Source organism: Camelina sativa, chromosome 2, assembly GCF_000633955.1.
Source record: "Camelina sativa cultivar DH55 chromosome 2, Cs, whole genome shotgun sequence".
Taxonomy (NCBI): Eukaryota; Viridiplantae; Streptophyta; class Magnoliopsida; order Brassicales; family Brassicaceae; genus Camelina; species Camelina sativa.
Genome location: NC_025686.1, coordinates 22,244,857 through 22,266,931, shown reverse-complemented (window position 1 = coordinate 22,266,931; position 22,075 = coordinate 22,244,857). Strand labels below are relative to the sequence as shown.

Below are 22,075 nucleotides of genomic sequence, written 5' to 3'. Positions count from 1 at the left end.
TTTTTTTTGAATAGGTCGAGGCAAAAGCTTATCTCCCAAACATTCTGAAGACAGAGGAGGTAAGAGTAGAAGTGAGGAACTTCATTCCCGATGATCCACCAGGGAAGTAGGATATACAGTAGTAAGCCAGTGCAACAACCTATGGATTCACAAAGAACAAATACACGAGTTTTTTCATGAGAATAGAATGTGCATATATGCGAGCAATCTTTAAACCAACATGAAGGAACTGTTTTTCAGAGTTATAAACGTATATATTTTTGGTGCAATCTAGATCGATAATGGGTGAGTAAATACTTAAATCAAAGCTGTTTCTGACTTCTGTCGCAAGTAAATTTGCAAAACAATAGCTTAAAGTAGATAAGACAATGTCAATGTCAGTTTCTTCGTACTAACCCTACTTGTATTAAGAAAAGTCTAAATGTTTGTTCCCAAACCCATTTTGTATCCAAGGCAAAAGCTTACTAAATGAAAGTTTCTCATTCAAGAAATCCAGGAGAAAAAGAACTTCAACATAATCAGATTTTTGAAATGGTATAGTGGAAAATATTGACAATGAGAAACAGAGGATAGTAAAAGTGGTAGAGAGTGGAGAAGGACAATGAAATTAAGTACCTGTAACGCAGAGAAAATCACAGAGAGAATGTAGCTATGGAGCACCATGGAGACATAGATGGTACCAACCATGGTGGCAATGAAACCTAAAGTTAGTGGAAGCCTCTGGAGAAAGCCAGCAAAACAAGAAATTAACTTTTGTAAGAGAAAATGTAAATGATATAAGAAAAGTACACAAAAAACAACTAGGTCATGTTAAAACCTCTGTTGACGACATGTGAGCGAGTTGATTTTGTGGACCACGAAGAGCAAAGAATGATCCAATGATAAATCCACATCCAAGGGTAAAACAAATAGCAAATTTCTGTGGCATAAGCACCATGACTGGAAGAAACATAGTGAAGGCAATGAAGATGAAGAAGACACCACTTGCTAGAAGTAAACCGAAATACATCAAAGCTTTTCCTGAAGGCATACTGCTTGTTGCAGACTGCAGGTTATCTCTAACTCCTTTCGAGACACTGTTAACAATTAAGGTTTCAAAAATCAAGAAAAGAGTTTAAGAAAACAAGGGAGACTACTGAAACCTAATTTACAGGATGGGTTTAAGACTCTTAATCAACTTCAAGTCATCACTCATCTTCTCAATCAAACCCCACTAATGAAGAGATGAACATGTATTTGCATAACACATAACATACAACAATCTTACAGGTCCATCATAGACTTATTAGCTTCAAGTCTACAACAATGCAAACTTCATTTAAGGGAAAGTATAAGAAAGATCTGAGAATATGTGTATTTGATTAGTCCTTTGATGCCTAAACCTTAAAGCTCTTCACTAATCAAAAAACTATTCACTAAACTATAGCTCCAAATCCTAAGATTCCAGATTTGGTAAATCGCAATTTTCGCAGATTCCAGATTTAACAAGACAAGCGCATCCTCAAATACATAATAGCCGAGCAAGTTGAAGAATCGATGGTGTTAAAAATAAGAGAAGAAAGGGAAATGGATGGGTTACACATTAAAGGTGCCGGAAACAGTGTCGTTGGCAGATCTAACGGCGGATTCGATATCGAAGCTTAGAGTTCCTGCGGTATCTTCTTCGAAATCTCTGGATGCTGCGTAAGAATTCCAATCAGCTAGTAGAGACGTTCCTGTTTGCTGCTGCTGCGACGGCGGCGCCTGATCTCCTCCGCTGCTACTACTGGTGCCGCTCATCGAGAACCACTCTTTCGCTAATTTCTCCATTTTTGGTTTGTGAAATTTTTTTGGAGCAAAAATGTTATATCTAAGGGAAATTTCAAAATCTAAAAGACCGACGAGCGGTGGTTTTACGTCGGAGCTAATTGCTAGACTTCGAATCGAGGAATCAAGGTTGAGGTTCTGTGAGCGGCTTAAACGACTGTGTTTTGAATGTTTTATTTTTATTTTTATTTTTGGTGTTTCTAACGGTGGAGGTATGAAACTAAGACCTTGAATGAATGGTAACTTGTTTTTAAGTTGATTTTGGTTTTTGATTTTTTGAAAATTTATTTCTTTACCATTCAAGATTTTCAAAAATTGGATTCCCTAAAGATTAGAAAAACTAGTTTTTAAGTGGTTTTTCTAAATTTCAAAGAAAAACTAAAAACCATAAATTTGAGATTTTGTGGAAAACCTTTTTTTCCAGCGTAAATTTTTATTTTTGACTTTTTAATTTATTAATTTTTAAATATACAGCAAAAACCAAAAACCAAAAATTTAAAAACAAAAATCCAAAAACCAAAATCTAAAAACTAAAAACCAATGAAAAACTTATTGCCATTCATAGCCTAAATTTTCTATCAATCCTTAAATAACATAGTTAGAACAAATTATCCAATTTTTGTCAAAGTAATACCACAGTTTATGGCTGAAAAAATATTACGCTATTATGCACAACAAATCAGTAAAAGATAATATGGTAGTGAAACTTTTTAACTAGGCCTGGGCATTCGGGTACCCGTTCGGGTTCGGTTCGGGTATTTTGGGTTTTCGGGTTTAGAGGTATAGGACCCATTCGGGTATTTCTAGACTTCGGGTTCGGATCGGGTTTGGTTCGGGTATTTCGGGTTCGGATTCGGATTATCCGAAGTTCACAAAACTCAAAATTTTAGTATCTAATTTAGTCTAAATTATTCAATAATACGCAATATATCTAAAAATTTAGAGTATTTTATACCCAAATTTACTAATAAACAATTTAAATACTTCAAATTGTCAAAGATATCTAAAAATCTGAATATTTTGAACACTTATATTATTAAAATTATAAATATTACTAATATATTACTACTATATATTAATAATATTGGTATATTCGGATACCCGTTCGGATTTCGGTTCGGATCGGGTTCGGATTCGGGTTTTCGGATTTAGAGATTTAGAACCCGTTCGGATATTTTACAATTTCGGATACGGATTCGGATCGGATTTTTTGGATCGGATTCGGATCGGATATTCGGATCCGGGTATTTTGCCCAGGCCTATTTTTAACTCTAGTTCAGTTTTTTTTTTTCAACTAAAGAACATACTCAAAACAATACCGTTCAAGGTAAGTTGTCTTAGATGCTTCAGTTATGATTAATACTGACAAAAATCAGCAACTTGGATTTGCTAGAAAAAGGACTTTTGTCAAAAACACCGAGTTGATAAAAAAAAACTACACCGAAATTATCTGTATATAATAGCAAACTTACTTTTTTTATCATCTTTAATCTAACGGCTGAAATTAGTTTTAACGGTTAAAATTTATTAATGATCCCAATAGTTGCAACTTTTTTTTTTTAAATAATCGTGTCTCTTCGTCATACCTCCATCTTTCAAAAATTGCACCTTTTAAGTTTTGCCTCTCTTTGTTGTACCCCCATCTTTTAAGAATCGCACATTTTTGTTTCACACATCTATATTTTACACCTCTTTGTTTATTATATATAAATTTTTATGAACTACAAAAACAAATTTCGAATTTATTGTTTTCAGAGTATTTTTAAAAGTACTCTATATATAATAGCAAACCCACTTTTTTGTGTCATCTTTAATCCAACGGCTGAGATTAGTTCTATTATTTCATCTAACGGTTGAAACTTATTAATGATCCCAAGTCCCAACAGTTGCAAGTCTTTTTCCTTCAAATAATCATGTCTCTTTGTCGTACCTCCATCTTTCAAAAATCGCACCTTTTAAGTTTTGCATCTCTTCGTCGTACTCCCATCTTTTAAGAATCACACCTATTAATTTTTGTACTTTTTTGTTTCACATCTCTATATTTTACACCTCTTTGTTTATTATATATAAACTTTTATGAACTACAAAAACAAGTTTCAAATTTATTGTTTTCAGAGTATTTTTAAAGGTGAAAATTAAAATCAAAGAATTGTTTATTGGAGTGTTTTTAAATTAACCTGCATCAATCAATCTCTATATCAAGGTATTTTTATGAACTTGTTAGTGTCCATTCCAAAAAAAGTGGTTTTGTTCCCTCATCCGTTTCGTTCTCATATATAGATTATAGATTAACGAAAAGTTTTTAAATACACCTCTTTGTTTATTATATATAAACTTTTATGAACTACAAAAACAAGTTTCAAATTTATTGTTTTCAGAGTATTTTTAAAGGTGAAAAATAAAATCAAAGAATTGTTTATTGGAGTGTTTTTAAATTAACCTGCATCAATCAATCTCTATATCAAGGTATTTTTATGAACTTGTTAGTGTCCATTCCAAAAAANTTTCACACATCTATATTTTACACCTCTTTGTTTATTATATATAAATTTTTATGAACTACAAAAACAAATTTCGAATTTATTGTTTTCAGAGTATTTTTAAAAGTACTCTATATATAATAGCAAACCCACTTTTTTGTGTCATCTTTAATCCAACGGCTGAGATTAGTTCTATTATTTCATCTAACGGTTGAAACTTATTAATGATCCCAAGTCCCAACAGTTGCAAGTCTTTTTCCTTCAAATAATCATGTCTCTTTGTCGTACCTCCATCTTTCAAAAATCGCACCTTTTAAGTTTTGCATCTCTTCGTCGTACTCCCATCTTTTAAGAATCACACCTATTAATTTTTGTACTTTTTTGTTTCACATCTCTATATTTTACACCTCTTTGTTTATTATATATAAACTTTTATGAACTACAAAAACAAGTTTCAAATTTATTGTTTTCAGAGTATTTTTAAAGGTGAAAATTAAAATCAAAGAATTGTTTATTGGAGTGTTTTTAAATTAACCTGCATCAATCAATCTCTATATCAAGGTATTTTTATGAACTTGTTAGTGTCCATTCCAAAAAAGTGGTTTTGTTCCCTCATCCGTTTCGTTCTCATATATAGATTATAGATTAACGAAAAGTTTGGCTTAAGTGCTCTGAAACAAAAACAACTTATTGGGATCAACGGTTCAGATGATAAAATAAATAAATCGGATGTTTGAGATTAGTCACTTACTCACTTCTCTTTCTTCTAAACAGTTGCATCGTTTTAAGTCTTCTCTCATCTCTAGGATGCCAATCTATGCGATTTTTGCCTTCTCGCATCCATTGGTTTATATATATATATATAGAATTCTAAACTTTAGCGTATGATTTGATGTATAATTTTCTTAACAAAAAATATACTTCCAGTTCCGATATCTCTTTTTAATTTGTTTTGGAATAACTGTGTCTGGTTTTCATAATTTGCTTACGACTCCGACCATATGGTGCTATATATTGGTATCCTTTTTTAATTCGCTATTAGAAATTGTCTTTGTTGTTGATCATTATCAATCGAAATACATACGAGGCTGCTTCTCTCTTGGTTTATTTACTGTATCGAGAAAATACTAAATGCCACTTATCGAAGGAAGGTCGAAGATTGAGATCAGAGTAGATGACTGGATTGAGTTTCGTTTCCCCTTCACTTTGATACGTGATTTCTCTTTCCATAGATTACTGATTCACACAATCACAATCAATATTCCGATGCTGTAAGCGTTTCTACTTTCTAATGATATTCCTCTTTTATTTTTGTTTTTTAGTTTTTGTGTGTTTGTGATGTTACACCTTGCTACTATCGTTTGAATGTACATTTTGCCGTCACACAATTCTCTCATTATCTTTCCCTCATGGAATATAGTTTATCTTGCTAAAGGTGATTTTATTTTAAGTTGACGTCCTTTCATTTGTTGAGAAGGTATATCCTTAACAGGCACCAATATCATCGTTCTATTCACTTTGATGATTCTTCGCTTTCATATAACGGTCTTTGTGGATGAACAAAATGACATTGAAACCTTAATATACTTAGAAGATTATGTATACAACACTCTCTCATTGTGTTACGTTTATATGACTGCACACGTAGAATACTCATACTAATTACTGTATATATATTATATTATATTGTTCAATTCGATTTATATCCACAAGAAGGGAATGTCACTTTACCTATTTTATTTTGACAAATCTAATACGTTCATCATATTTATTTTTGATGTATAATAATAAATTTCAAAGTTTAGAGTCACTCACCAACTAATATAGTTTAGATCGGTCTATGCCGTTGATGTTCTGCTAATCCGTATGTCTATTTGAGCAACAATAAAAACCCAAAAAAAAAAGTGTGGACCATATGTTGTCTCATGTCTTGTTACATTGGAAAAGGAAAGTTCTGGGATTGAGTACTAACAGTCTAATATTTTCATATTTTAGTTGCTTCATGGCTAAGAGAAAAAACAAATCTCTCATCAACCAAAGATAAGATATAGATGTATTAATAATAGGAATATCACAAAAAGAGAAAATTTAACCAACATACATATTGAGGATAAACATAAAAACTCCTTTACTTCGTTGCATATCCTTATTCTTGTATCCTTGCGTGTGGCATAAACTCCACTCCCTGCAGAGACGGCTTTTTCAGATTATTCCAAATAATTTCACATTTCAGTTATCTAAGCTTTCTTTCAGGAAGATAACTCAGCAATGGAGTGATTTTCGATCCTTTAGGAATTAAACTTTTTGTAGCATGAGTAAAATGAACCACTAGAACTTTGATTAATGCTAGATTTATACAGACGGCTATGTTTCCTTAATGTAACAAATACATATAGTTTTGTAGCAACATATATAAAACCTCTGTTAATGTTATTCTATTTCTTTTTTTTTTAATACGTGTTCTGTTTCGTGTTGTTATGGTTTTTATGTATTTCGGTCATAGATGCTTCTTTATCAGATTATGAAAGTCATCTAATAGCAAGAAAATTGTCATCGGTAGTGTCTTAATGATAAATTCATAGATATAAAAAGTTCAGTCAGTCGAATGGTCTCAAATATTAGTTTGGGAGTTGGGTTAACACAAAATTCTGTTTGGTTAATTATATACTAGGTACTAACCCGCGAAAAACCACATGCTGAATTTTTTTTTTGATGAAAATTTATAATAATTTATTTTGTTATTATGTTATTTATTAATTTTTAAAATCTAAGTTGTTAAACGGAACTGATATAGATTTTATTCGATTATATTTGGTAAAAATGTTGATAAAATTTGTAGTTGTAGATTTTATTCGATTAGATTTTTAAAATCTTAGCTGTTAATTTTTTAATAATATTTTTTTAAAGTACGAATTAGTTTAGATATGAATAGATTTTATTTTTTTGGTTAATTACACATATATGTGAGATCATAACTAGGTAGGCTTGTTGTTGTATAGGCCGAGTCTAAGATACCTCGTGAGAATGTTAAATCTAGTTCAGTTTCAGAAAAAGATTCTAATATCCAGGAACCTTGGTATTGGGATCCTGATGTGGACCCTAAGTTGAAGGTACTTAACAGCAAATCAGAAAACAATATAAATAACTACATAAATAAGATCAATTTACAACTCTTGTTATTTTAGGCCGAGTACAAGAAACATTCACATGTTAGATCGATGCCACTGTATGTTACCGATCCTAAATATTATGACTTAGCTGAGCTGAAGAGGCAAGTAACACTCTGGATTCCAAATAATAACAAGCATCCATGGTATGATGCTCCTGCTACAGTGAAGGTAATAGCAAATCAGCAAATACTAGTGAGCAATTGCTAGAATTAAGAAGAATATAGAAATGCTAATTAACACTTGTGTTATATATTTTTTTATGTTTGAAGGTGAAAACAAAAAAGGGTGTTTGCCATTTGAAAATAGAATTCACATTGGGATGGCCTCCTCATGGAGTCTATGAGATGCTTACTAATCCAAGAAATATGAATTTCTTCAGTTTATTCGACAGGGAGTTTCGCCAACGTCTGGTTTGTTTTATCTTCATATCGTTGCATTGTATGATTCAAATTTAGTGTATTAGTTATTATCAGTAACTGAAAGTGTTATCATTTTAATTCCTACAAAGGACAACAAATCAACAAAGGTTTTGAAGAAGGATGGACCGAGGCAGATCACGGATGTGAAAAAAACTTTGAGATGGAAGGTCCTTGGGTGCACTATAGCTATCCCGAATTCCCGATACATCTAGTCATCGATGAAAACCATCAAAATCTTACTGTAAGAAGCTTCTCCGAACCCCCTCATATGAACACAACTGTTTTTGTGTGTTTTGGTGATTTAATTTGTTGATCTCTTGCTTCGGAAAAATATAAGAAGAAGAATATGTCGTGCATGAAAATGTTTGAGGGTAGCTGGAAAATAAAGCCACTATACGCAGATCAGGAACGCTTATGCAAGTCTAGGTCACGGATTAATGATGAAGAGTACAAAAAATGTAGTGGCGGAAAAGGAAGTATTGGATCAAAGGTGACAATGGAGCAGATCTTTCAGCCTTGTACTCTTCTTAATGTGCCACCGGTTTCTTGGTTCATACGTAAGATCACCATCAGAACAATCAAGAATTTGCTCGAAGATCTTATACAATATATTATCAATATCCACAAAAGCAGGGCCGGTCCTATATTCAAATATACATGATATATAATTTTTGCAACTACTGGAAGTGGTACAGCTTAGTAATGTAGTAGGCAAGCGAAGAATAGTTTAATCGGGATTCAAAATTGTTAATGTTGATTATGTATTTTTTGACCAGACCAATGATTTACCTTCTATTTTAATTTTTCTTGGGTCAAATATATAACTTTTTAGAGTTAAAAATCTATATATACCATATTAACAAAACTACAGAGGGAAACAAATTTGACTATGATTAGAACGTGTACACAAAAATAAAAATAATTTGTGACTATATATGAACGTACGTTTTATGTTATAAATAGATCATTTCATTATCAATTAATCTACATCAAACATATCTTACATTGTTGACAAAAAAAAAAAAGAGAAAACTATATCTGAGAAATATACAATATTGGTTTGTTAAAAATGAGTTCCTCCAAATTGATTGTTACATGCATTTTTGTTGCTATGCTGGTAATTGCATGTGACCTTCTCTCAGGTACATGTTATTTCAAATATATATATTTAACTATAACATCTACAATTTCTTATTTTTCTTCAAAAAACAAGATTCTTAATTTTTTTTCTTTTCATGATTGATAGTTGAAATGGGAATTAGGGTGCAAGCTCTACCTCCGATTTGTGGACCAGATTGTACGGGTGGATTCTTGAAAAAAGACTGCATTAAATATTGTGTAGGTTTGTCTTATAAAAATGGTGCTTGCATTTTATTCCATGGACTTTCTTCACAAAATCGTTGTTGTTGTTTTTAAATTAAAAAATATAATTGTTCATACTCTTTGATCCAATATGTTTACGTTTTGATATAATAAAGAGTTTTATTTCAATGGGAATACCATACATATATATACATGCAATTTCATTATTGTTAATAGTATTTTTTATAATAATTAATACTAATTAATTCATATATATATATATATATAATGAAATGAATATATATTATTTATCTCACGATTTTATATAATGAATATGTTCTATTTTAAACTATACGAGTGAACATTTGTAGTTAGCTAATTAGTTTATGCTTTTTAGTTTTGAAGTTATATATACTTTATACAAATTCATATTACTAGTAGTCTAGTATAAAGAAACGCACATTGTTGAATAAATTTATTTCAGAAGATGATTAAATTTGGAAATAACTTTGGGCATCGACCTATCTATATATAAAGCAAACTCACTTTTTGTGTTATTTTTAATCCAACGTATGAGATTAGTTCTATTATTCTATCTAACGGTTTAAAATAATCAATGATTTCAACAGTTGCAAATTTTTTTTTCCTTCAAATAATCATATTTCTTTGTCGTATCCCCATCTTTCAAAAATTGCATCTATTAATTTTTGCATCTTCTCGTCGCATCCCCATCTTTCAAAAATCGCACCTATTAATTTTTGCACATTTTTGTATCACACCTCTATATTTTACTCCTCTTTGTTTATTATATATAAACTTTTATGGACTACAAAAACAAGTTTTGAATTTATTATTTTGTGAATATTTTTTAAACTTACAAGTTAATAAATAAAATCAAAGAATTGTTTTATTGGAGTGTTTTTTAATTAACCTGTATCAATCTTCAGTTCAAAGTATTTTTATATTGCGTTGCACTGTAATAGATATAGAAAGATTTATGAAACTCACTGAATCAATGACAAAAGCTTACGAACCTGTTAGTGTTTACTTATGAACATGAACTTGTTAGTATTCATTCGGTTAAATACGAATAAAGTTAATTTCTTCGTTAGATTATTATTTACAAAAACGTTTTGTTTTTTTTTTAATTGAAAAATTTAAGTTTTTTAAAGTTTGTTTGAACGAGTTATTAAATCTATTTTACTACTGAAGATAGTGTTATTAATTCAGCGGTTATCTTATCAACCATTGCAATGGTTGAGTGAATATGTTTATTCTATAAACTTACGGTTGCAAACGTATCTTCACAACCTTTGAACCTTATAAAACTCTGTTTCTTTTGCCCCAAAAACAATCAAAAGAAGATAATTTTAAAAAATAAAACGTTAAAGAGAACAATAAGAGAGATTCAAAAGACCAAAATTTGAGAAGTAGTTTTTTTGTTTTCTTTGTGAAAAAACACAAAAAAATATCGATTCAATCATTATCTAAATTCACCAGAGATACACATCGATCGCCAAAGACTAGAATTAGTGGTTAAAGACAAAAATATTGCACTAATAATTAAACAAACACCGCCGCCTATCCTGAGTATTGTTAACTTTTGTTTTTTCGAGTCTTAGTGGAATCCCCAAAGTAAAACATACTAGTAAGGAAGATAACAACAGAACAATTACCATAGTAATTACTCCGTCTTCTCGTCTTCAGGTTCATTGAATATTTTTGTTTAATTTGTTCTCTTCACTTCCTTTTTTCTTTCTTTTTGAACTGTGTTCAATTCACTGTATTTGCTAAGTTTCGTACATTTCTGTTCGTTTTTTTTGTGCATACAAAAAAATTTCGCTCCTTTTTGTTTTGGTTTCTAAAACTGAGGCATGTTTTCGATTTTTCTGAAACTCAAATATACTCTTTGTAAAAGAAAAAAAAAAGTATACACTTTGTTCTTTGAATTTCTTGTTTTGTAGTTGAATTTTTTCATCGAAATGTCTGGATCTTAATTAGGGTTTGATATGGATTTTTGCTATATGTTGAAGATCTAACCTAGGTTATTGTTTTTTTTTTTACAATCTCCATGATTTTACTCGCACCAACGGTTCGAATTTCAAAATTTTTAACTCTCCGTAACCTTCGTATTTATCCCTCGTGTTATTGTTACAGTTTGTTCACACTTGTGCCGTATCTATACACTTTTATACGATTTGACTTTTGTGATTCTCATGTCATTTTCTTGAAACTTTGAAGTTTAAATATATTAAACTGACTAAAAACTTCATCAATGTTCTTTGCATCTTTCTTGATTAATGTGTGGGAACAAAGAAGTATCCTTTATTTTTTTATTTTTTATGAGTGTCTCTTGAGTTTGGAAATCAAAAAGTACTTAGCGATTACTAAAGTCAGTTGATGTTGTGTGCAGGATGATGATTCAAACGATCTCCCCTTCTGTCATAAGTTACACAAAAGAGGATTCGAATGGTTATGGAGATAGCGAATGTGTTGATGTTGCTCGTCACTATTACCATATGCCTAAGGAAGTGGAATCGTTTGAGTCGGTTATGAAGATGGCTGACTTCAATGTAGCGGGTAATGGTAATGTTGGCAATGGGAAGTTTCCTCCAGCTAAGAGGAAGGTTCCCTTTATTTTTAGAATGTAAAGTGAAAACCTCCAAGCTTTGAGGAAGGTATTAGGTTAATGACTTCCCAAAGCAAAAGAAGACCTTCTTTTGGCAACTTTCAGAGGTATCCTTTGGTAGCCAGAGCTGTGGCGAAACATAGACTCTCATCATTGGCTAAGAAGAAGTTGAGTAATGCAGCTTCAACACAGAGATGAAAGACGGTTAAATGAACTTGGATTCATCCCCCGGGTTATACAACAAAATCGGATTACCAAAGATCTTAGCCCACGCGAGAAAGTTCTCAAGGTGTTGCGTCTTTTCAAACTTGTGCATGATGAGTTTGATCGTGAAAGGGTACCACGACAGGGTGAATCAAAAAATGCAGCGAGCAGGGCACATCTCAGAACTCGGAAGGTTCTCATGGAAAGGGGGATGCAACTGAACGTGAAAAAGATGATTGGACCAGTCCCTAGAATCGAGGTTGGAGATGAGTATCAATTCAAAGTAGAGCTCAACATAATAGGTCTTCACTTTAACATGAGGGGTGGGATTGATTACATGGAGTAAGGGAACATGCAACTAGCTACGAGCATTGTTTCATTGGAAGGTAGTGGTTACACCGATAGATGTGGTTCAGATGTGATGTTTTACTGTGGTGAACGAGGTCACAAGGGTGTAAAAGTAATCAAAGATCAAAAGCTTGTTGCGGGGAAGATGGATTTAGCTAATAGCATGAAGATAAAGACTCCAGTGCGAGTGATACTTGGCAAAGAGAGAGCGGACTATAGAGGAAAGGATTATGCGTATGATGGTCTATACATGGTTGACAAGTTTTGGACAGAGAAAGGACCTCACGGTAACATCATGTACAAGTTTAAGCTTAGTAGAGTAGCTGGTCAACATTCTCTTGACTTTTCAAAGGGTTAGTGTTAGTTTCAGGTTTTACTATGGGCTTCCAACTCAAAACCAATTGGCAATGAGTGGATTGGCCCTAACCCTTTATATATTACTTAAATTATTTCAAATCTTTCCGATGTGGGATTTTTACACTAACACATCCCCCCCCCTCACGCTCAGGCATGACCATCTGAAGCGTGGGCATATGTGGGAACAACATCCACGGGGTGGTCCAATAATCAACCTGCTTTGATACCATGTTAGATTCGGACTTTACGATGGGCTTCCAACTCAAAACCAATAGGCAATGAGTGGATTGGCCCTAAACCTTTATATATTACTTAAATCAGTTCACATATTTCCGATGTGGGATATTTTACACTAATAGTTAGTGTGAGATGAAACTTTGTTTTTTGGTTTTTTTTGGGAAGATAGTACTTACAACTTAGGTGAGGTACTTGTAATATCAAATCAACTTAGGTGAGGTAGCTCCTTGTAATAGCAAACCAATTTTATGTGAGAAACTTGTAATATGAAACAATGGTGCTTCTAATGCCTACGTATCCTTTTGTGTTTCTGAATTTCATAAATGTTACTTTTGGTTTTTAACAAATTCTTGAATGATTTCTTAATTCTTAAATTAGATTTTGAGACAATTTTATATTGAAGTTACATTAAAACTTTAACTGATTGATACAAAGCCGCCTTTGAAAGAGTTTTAATTTGTTGTTTGATAACACCTCTAAATTTTAAAATTCTGAGTATTATTTTCTTTCAATTTATTAATCAACATTGATTCACTCATCTTTGTTAAAATTTGAATTGTTTTATTTATTGATTCATTCATTTAACTTTTCTTTGGTGTCATTTTCCATCTAATACCCACTTCATTCATATCTTCCAAGTATTAATTTAGTTAATTGATTGTGATTTATAATTTTCATAGATTTATCTGTTTAGTCAATTTGGTTGGTTGCAGGGTTGCAAGCTTGCAGCTATGGGCTCTTTCTCCTTGCTTCTCTTATTATTTTTTGTAAATTTTAAGAGAATAATAATTTAAATCTTGTTTTATGTGAATATCTTTTAAAATTGATTATCTGAGTATGATTCAGCAAGTCTTGATTCATAGATTTTAACATTATTTTCTTATTTTTACTGAATCGATTTTTATATATACAATAAATATCTTAGTTATTATTTTTGACTTTTATACTATACAATTAAAGAATTACCATAAAATTTCCTCGAAATGTAAAATTAACAATATTAGTCATTTCAAGTTTTCACTTTTCCGTGCGGCAACGCACGGGCCGACATCCTAGTAATAACAAGAGAAATACCAATCAAAGGAAAAAAAGTTTCAGAGACGAAATCATAAAAAGAAGAATCCGATAAGAAGTCGAGAAAAATCATTAAATTGCAATCTTGTGCAATATTTAGTGACTTCCTCCATCTTGCTACCTTCGGCAGCATCATCTTCAAGAGGAGGCATCTCAGCGTCGGCTTCAACGGCATCATCTTCATCAATGCTCAATCCAAGCTTCAGCATCCTGTGGATTCTGCTTCCAAAAGTGTTGGGCTCATCGAGGCTGAAACCTGAAGTGAGAAGGGCAGTCCCAAAGAGTAGAAGCAATTTAATGATAAGCTAAAGAACTAACCAATCAAAAACGTTGTATTTCCATATACACAAAATTTATAAATCCAGAAGTACTTTTTATCTTTTTTGTTGTGGTTTACTAGAATTCTAAACTAATAATTTTCAACAAAACAAAAAATATAAGAAAAAATTACTAGTAAAATAATAATAATTTTTTTTTTAATTACGCATAAGATTTGTATTAGAAAAACGGAGAAGTTGGCATGCAATATTCTTGTACAATCACATTTTATCCGTTCTAAACAATATTTTCTAAGTTTGACTTCTTTGAAACTACCAAAATAATAAATAGCTACTGCAAAAATAAATAAATGTATCATATATATATATATATATATATTTGGTTCATCTCAAAAGCAAAAAAAAAAAAAATAAGCAAAAAATTGTTTAGGATGTTTTGATTTTAAGTTTGATTTTGAACTCAATTTTAAATTCAATTTTGTTATGGATTTGAATTTATATGTTTTATTTTGTCATGTATTTTGAGTTTTGAGGTGGATCCTAATTTTGGATTAGTTTTTGAATTACATGATGTTATTTGGTTTTAGTTAAAAGACAAGATATTCCAACTTATAGTCTTATATATATATATATATATATATTTTTTTTTTTTTTAAAAAAAATTCTGATGATGAATTTTAATAGAATAGAATACATAATATGTCTCCACATAAAAAAAATAACTAGTCAATTTTTAATGCTTATTCTATGTACTTTTCTTATTATGTATTTCCGCACTCTTTTCTAAAATATGTGGTTGGTTTGCTCTTGATATTTTTCACTTTATTATTTTTTTGTTAATAATTTAATTTTCAACTTTTAAAAAAGAGATATATACTAATTTGGTAATTCGTAGCTAGACATGAAAGAGTCATATAAAAAAAAAAAGTAAATTACAAAATTAACAGAAAAATATGTATAAGTACACCTGTTTGAAAAGAAAAACAAAAAAAAAAAGTAAAAAGAAAAAAGAAAATTGGTGTTTTTGGTATTTCCATTTAATATTATCCCATTGATGCAGATTATGTGGGTCTACTACATATTTAAAAACTGCTAATTAACATAATCCAAATGCAAAACTTACATTAAAAATTGAAGAAGGATCTAGAAAACCTTATAACAAACAGAAGGATCTAGAAATAGGTTACCACTATATATATATTTGTTTTGCTCTCTCCTCCCCCAAACTCGCATCAATACTTTCTCTGCTCTCTCAAGCTTTGTTTGATTCATAAACCTCTTATAGATATTTCTCTTCCGATAAACGACAATGGCGGACGCAGAAACCTTTGCTTTTCAAGCTGAGATCAACCAGTTGCTGTCGCTTATCATCAACACCTTCTACTCCAACAAGGAGATCTTCCTTCGTGAACTCATCAGTAACTCTTCCGATGTACGATCTCTCCCTCCCTCTATGTTTTATATGTTTATCTCCTCCGATCTGTAGATTTAGGTTTGATTAGGGTTTAGTGTTCATATCGATCTGAGAATTTGGTTTGTATTTAGGTAGTTAGTGTTGATACCAAAGAGATTAAGCAGTCTATAGGTAGATTAGGATTTTTTATGGTGAATTTGTATATATGTTCTGTGTAATTTGTTTCTTACGATTTAAGTGTTTTTGTTCTGGTGAAAACAGGCTCTGGACAAGATTAGGTTCGAGTCCTTGACGGACAAGAGCAAGCTCGATGGTCAGCCTGAGCTTTTCATTCATATCATTCCTGACAAGACTAACAACACCTTGACCATTATTGATAGTGGTGTTGGGATGACCAAGGCTGGTACGTTATTGTTTTTACAGTCTTTTGTTGCTTCTTAGTGTTCTGTCTCTGTGTTTGTTTTGTTTGCTAATGCGAGTGTGTTTGTCTTCTATTGTACAGATTTGGTCAACAATCTTGGAACAATTGCGAGATCTGGTACCAAGGAGTTCATGGAGGCATTGGCTGCTGGTGCTGATGTTAGCATGATTGGACAGTTTGGTGTTGGATTCTACTCGGCTTACTTGGTTGCTGACAAGGTTGTTGTTACGACCAAACACAATGACGATGAGCAGTACGTGTGGGAGTCTCAGGCTGGTGGGTCTTTCACTGTTACCAGAGATACCTCTGGTGAGCCTCTTGGTAGAGGTACCAAGATGACACTTTACCTCAAGGAAGACCAAATGGAGTACATTGAGGAGCGCAGGCTTAAGGATTTGGTCAAGAAGCACTCTGAGTTCATCAGCTACCCAATCTCTCTCTGGGTTGAGAAGACCATTGAGAAGGAGATTTCTGATGATGAAGAGGAGGAAGAGAAGAAGGATGAGGAAGGCAAGGTTGAGGAAGTTGATGAGGAGAAAGAAAAGGAGGAGAAGAAAAAGAAGAAGATTAAGGAGGTTTCTCATGAGTGGGATTTGGTGAACAAACAGAAGCCTATTTGGATGAGGAAGCCTGAGGAAATCAACAAGGAGGAGTACGCTGCTTTCTACAAGAGTCTGAGCAATGACTGGGAGGAGCATTTGGCTGTGAAGCATTTCTCTGTGGAAGGACAGCTTGAGTTCAAAGCTATCCTCTTTGTTCCCAAGAGAGCTCCTTTTGATCTCTTTGACACTAAGAAGAAGCCCAACAACATCAAGCTCTATGTCCGTCGTGTCTTCATCATGGACAACTGTGAAGACATCATTCCTGATTACCTTGGATTTGTCAAGGGTATTGTTGACTCTGAAGATCTTCCTCTTAACATCTCAAGAGAAACGTTGCAGCAGAACAAGATTCTCAAGGTCATCCGCAAGAACCTTGTGAAGAAGTGCATTGAGCTCTTCTTTGAGATTGCTGAGAACAAGGAGGACTACAACAAGTTCTACGAGGCTTTCTCTAAGAACCTGAAGCTCGGTATCCATGAGGACTCTCAAAACAGAACCAAGATCGCTGAGTTGCTCCGTTACCACTCAACCAAGAGCGGTGATGAATTGACCAGTCTCAAGGATTACGTGACAAGGATGAAGGAAGGTCAGAACGATATCTTCTACATCACTGGTGAGAGCAAAAAGGCTGTCGAGAACTCTCCATTCCTCGAGAAGCTCAAGAAGAAGGGTTACGAAGTCCTTTACATGGTTGATGCGATCGACGAGTACGCTATTGGTCAGCTCAAGGAATTCGAGGGAAAGAAGCTTGTCTCTGCAACCAAGGAAGGTCTGAAACTGGAAGAGACTGAAGATGAGAAGAAGAAGAAAGAAGAACTTAAGGAGAAGTTTGAGGGACTCTGCAAGGTGATCAAGGACGTTTTGGGAGACAAGGTGGAAAAGGTTATCGTCTCTGACCGTGTCGTGGACTCACCGTGCTGTCTTGTAACTGGCGAGTATGGTTGGACCGCTAACATGGAGAGGATTATGAAAGCACAAGCTTTGAGGGATAGCAGCATGGGTGGTTACATGTCCAGCAAGAAGACAATGGAGATTAACCCCGAGAACTCCATTATGGACGAGCTGAGAAAGAGAGCTGAAGCGGATAAGAACGACAAGTCTGTGAAAGATCTTGTACTCCTTCTGTTTGAAACCGCCCTTCTCACTTCAGGTTTCAGCCTCGATGAGCCCAACACTTTTGGAAGCAGAATCCACAGGATGTTGAAGCTTGGATTGAGCATTGATGAAGATGATGCTGTTGAAGCCGATGTTGAGTTGCCTCCTCTTGAAGATGATGCTGAGGCCGAAGGTAGCAAGATGGAGGAAGTCGACTAAAACTATTAGCGGTGTTGAGACTTTTTGGGTTCTTTTTTGTTTCTCTTTTATCTTTTCGTTGAAACTAATATTTAGGGAATTTTTTTTTCCTATCGGTTATTATTATCCAAGCTTGATTTTTCTCTGATTATAACAAAAATTTTATTATGCTCAAAAGTCAAAACCAAGCTGATATATGTTAAACAAAAATTCTAAAAATAATACATAAATTGTAACTATTATCTTAACACAATATATTTACAAGCTCTAAAAATTATTCTATAAAGTATTTATTTTTCATAGAATAGGATACAAAAATTTCACTTAACCATTAAGATCAAAGTGTTTGGAGATAGAAAAAATCTTATACATCTAAACTATATTAGGTTCGGATCCGCACGTACGTACAGAGTTATGTTTATAAATAAAATTAATTTTGTATATATAATCAAATTTATACTAATTGAGATTTTAGTTTGATATTTGGTTTGGTTTATTAACGGTTGGACTGGTAACAAACTAAATCCAATAAATGTTTGGTTAGATTCTATTAAATTTGTGAACTATCAAATTGGATATATAATCGCTAACAGCAATGAAAACCCGTTTGAAATATATACAAATATTTAGGAAGGCCGTAACTCTCTTTTCGTTTTGTGAAGTTCTATTATGTCTTACACTCGTTCTCAAATTTTCGTTGCATAACAGAAAACATTCCCAATATAGGACATTCTGGATATGGGAAAAATTAGTATAACGTCATTAACCCAAAATTTTGTCATTTTGGTTTATGAATATTTGGGTGTTTGAGTGTTAATCAGTATTTTAGGATTTGGATTAGAAATTTTTATACTATGAGTCATCGTTACCTTTAATATTTTATTAGAGATTCAAGGTAACCATGACTTAAAAGTCTATAAAAATTTTTAAAAAAAGTCTATAAAAATTTTAAAAGTATTGAGATTAACACTCAAACACTCAAAAATTCAAGATTTCTTAAAATAAATCATCTATTTAAATTTAAGTTAAGTTATTTTCATAAATACTATTCAAAATTAATTAGATTCATTTGTTATGGAAATCTTGTTAAATAATAAGTTAAATTTTTGATATGTTATTAATTGCGGAAAACTCTTATTATTTTATAAAATTTTAATAACTATATAAATTCAAGAAATTATTAATAGAAATAATTTCGTTTTTATTATAATTTTTTAAATTTCATTTTGTAATCTTGTTGGCTTTAATTTCATTTAGAAATTATTTATTTCTTTAATAGTTGTTACCATTGTTTTAGGGAAGTTTAATTTTTTTTTTATTATGTAGGCAAATGGGTCTGTTTGGCAATATGGATATATGTAATGTTTTTTTTTATTTTTTTTTTTTATCTCCCTAAGTGTACTCCCCAATTAATAATATAGATATGATGAATTTTTTAAAACCGGATTAAATTTTCACATGCTCATTTTTGCAAGTAAAACTTACAGCGATATATAACCGCTAACAGCGTTTGAAACATATACAAATATTTAGGATGACCGTAACTCTCTTTTCGTTTTGTGAAATTCTATTATGTCTTACACCCGGATTAACTTTAGAAAATTACATAAGAAAATCAGACTGTAATTTTATTCACGAGAATTGCGTAACTTTTAAATTAGAATTACTAATATAAATAATATGATAGATGAAAAAAATTTTGTTTAACGTAAACAGGAACAAAAATAAAATAAAAAAATTTCATAAGTCGTCGTCAACTTCTTTTGTTTGTTTCGTCCTTTTTACTCAGTGTCAGTGTCACTGCAAATTGCTTGGAAATTTCCACTTCTATATTTATTCTCTCTCTAGTTGACGTCGTCTGCAGACTACAATGGATGTCGCTGACACTTTAGCCGATGGAATCTTGGTGAAATCGAGAGGGTATCTTATCCCTAATGATGTTGTGGCTGTTGATGGTGGTATTAAAGCGGTAGGACCAGCAGTACTTAAGCCCCCTCCGGCAATGAAACTACCTCCTATTGATCTTTCAGGATCATCTTGGGATTTCCTTACGCATTTCGCTCCAAGTGAAACAGTTCAGCGGCCAAGTTCCTCTTCTTCTGATATTAGCTGTGATGAAGAGGAAGTGGAAACGGAAGAGACGGGAGGTAAGTTTATCCACTTGGGGGATACGGCTCACGAGGCATGCTCCATCGCTATAGACAAGGGTGACTCCTCAAGTACAGTATCCATTACTTCTTCGATTTATGCCTCCGGAAGATCTATCATCACTTCTTGGCTGAAGGGTCAAGTTCCGGGACGAGCATCATTTAGCTCTGTGTATGAAGGCATTTCAGAGTAAGTGCTAATAATATCTGTTGAACTTGACATCAGATTCTTAGTTTTTGATGGATGTTTATGTCAGTCTTTAGTTCAGACTATAGACTTTTATTTTCGATAGGAAGATTGCACTACTTATTCAGCTTCAACATCGTGATATTATGTCTTCTTGTAGTTCCTCAATTGATTCGGAATCCACTTGCTCCTTTCTGACGCCCTCTTTGGAGTTCCCGGATCGCGTCAGTTTCCGGAAATTGGATTTGAGTGAAGCAGGTCCTAGTCGACACGTTCGGGAAAATCGTAAATTGACGCGTCCCAAGTTGATTGAAAAATTATACAATCCTGAGGATATGGTATTAGTGACGTCTTGGCTGAAGGGTCAACTTCTGGGACGAGGATCATTTGCCTCTGTGTACGAAGCCATTTCAGATTAAGTCTTACTGGTTGCTTAACTATGTTAAAACTGGATACTTGGTTAGTTGCAAGTCAGTTTAAAATAAAAAGTAAACTTTCAATAAGGGATATGCTAAGGTAGTCAGTTGACAAATGTGGTGCTTAGCCAGGATGTGCATTTGGCTGATGGATGTTTATGTGAAATGTAGAAATGGAGACTTCTTGGCTGTGAAGGAAGTTTCACTTCTTGATCAGGGAAGGCAGGCAAAAGAGTGCATAAAACAACTTGAGGGGGTATGGAAGTTTCATAAATATGATCCACAGAATATATCACTTTTTTCATTGTAGCATTATCTCGTTGATCAGTCAGAAGTAGGCTTACGTTTGCACGTTTTTCATTTTCTACAGGAGATTGCGTTACTTAGTCAACTTCAGCATCAGAATATAGTGCGATATCGTGGCACAGCAAAGGCATGGTCCTGCTCTGGGTTTCTTTTTCTCAGTTTCAGTTTCCCTAAGTATATTTTGTTGTGCAATTAATGATAACTCATTCCGCTGTTTGCAGGACGGGTCAAATTTGTACATCTTTCTTGAGCTTGTAACCCAAGGATCCCTTAAAAAACTCTACGAAAGATACAAACTTAGAGACTCTGTAGTCTCCTTGTACACAAGACAAATTCTTGATGGTTTGGAATATCTCCACGATAAAGGCTGTGTTCACAGGTTTGACTAGTAAACTCCCTTGTCATAGTATTTCTTAAAACTCTGATTTCATTGGGTTAATTACTTTTCTTATCTTATGCGATAAAGGGACATTAAATGTGCAAATATATTGGTGGGCACTAATGGCGCCATTAAACTTGCAGATTTTGGGTTGGCAAAGGTTCTTTTCCGTTAATAAAATGTTTCTATTTTTGCTCTTAAGTAAAAAAACCTGGTACATCACTTGTCCCCCTGACTCCATACCTGTTTCATTTTTGTTATGTAGGTGTCAAATGATATGAAGTCCCCCAAGGGAACTCCATTCTGGATGGCTCCAGAGGTATTGTTTTGGGATCCTTCCTACTGTTTTTGGTTGTGTGAATACAATGATAGGCAAACATATCATACATCAACAGAAACTTAATTGTATCTTGTTGTTTAAAAATGTTGCTCATTCCCCTTACTTAATACAACATTACGTCCTGCATGGAAAGTCTATTATTTTCTGGATTGCTCCAGAGTTTATGTCTCCTTCAAGTATTTGATTATATTTTCTTAATTTTTCTATTATAACTGTAAGTATGTTAGTAGTAATCATCATCTGTATTTTTTTTTTTTTTTTTTTTT

The 22,075-nt window shown here is 32.8% G+C and overlaps 3 protein-coding genes and 2 pseudogenes across 6 annotated transcripts in view; 4 read left to right on the top strand and 1 right to left on the bottom strand.

The window, feature by feature from the left end:
- On the bottom strand, positions 8-2,005 carry LOC104732693 (protein transport protein SFT2-like). Its single transcript, XM_010452273.2, has 4 exons — positions 1,580-2,005; positions 818-1,076; positions 616-720; positions 8-139 (listed from the first exon to the last, which is right to left on the bottom strand). The coding sequence occupies exons 1-4, from the start codon at positions 1,807-1,809 to the stop codon at positions 29-31; spliced, it is 705 nt and encodes a 234-aa protein (XP_010450575.1). The 5' UTR covers positions 1,810-2,005; the 3' UTR covers positions 8-28.
- Positions 5,418-8,536, top strand: LOC104755493 (annotated as a pseudogene).
- On the top strand, positions 11,595-12,716 carry LOC104755486 (annotated as a pseudogene).
- On the top strand, positions 15,502-18,202 carry LOC104732685 (heat shock protein 90-3-like). The gene is made up of 3 exons (XM_010452261.2): positions 15,502-15,736; positions 15,980-16,121; positions 16,221-18,202. The coding sequence occupies exons 1-3, from the start codon at positions 15,614-15,616 to the stop codon at positions 18,053-18,055; spliced, it is 2,100 nt and encodes a 699-aa protein (XP_010450563.1). The 5' UTR covers positions 15,502-15,613; the 3' UTR covers positions 18,056-18,202.
- Positions 19,854-22,075, top strand: part of LOC104732658 (mitogen-activated protein kinase kinase kinase 1-like) — a 3,229-nt gene continuing 1,007 nt past the window's right edge. Inside the window, exons 1-7 of one of the 4 annotated variants that reach the window (XM_010452243.2) lie at positions 19,856-20,353; positions 20,529-20,783; positions 20,956-21,040; positions 21,155-21,217; positions 21,312-21,469; positions 21,557-21,629; positions 21,735-21,788. In XM_010452243.2, the coding sequence (XP_010450545.1) occupies positions 19,905-20,353; positions 20,529-20,783; positions 20,956-21,040; positions 21,155-21,217; positions 21,312-21,469; positions 21,557-21,629; positions 21,735-21,788 (1,137 nt within the window). In that variant the 5' untranslated portion in view covers positions 19,856-19,904. Of the gene's footprint in view, positions 20,372-20,528; positions 20,784-20,955; positions 21,041-21,154; positions 21,218-21,311; positions 21,470-21,556; positions 21,630-21,734; positions 21,789-22,075 lie in introns of all 4 variants that reach the window. The other 3 variants (XM_010452238.2, XM_010452231.2, XM_010452250.2) reach the window with 3 other exon arrangements.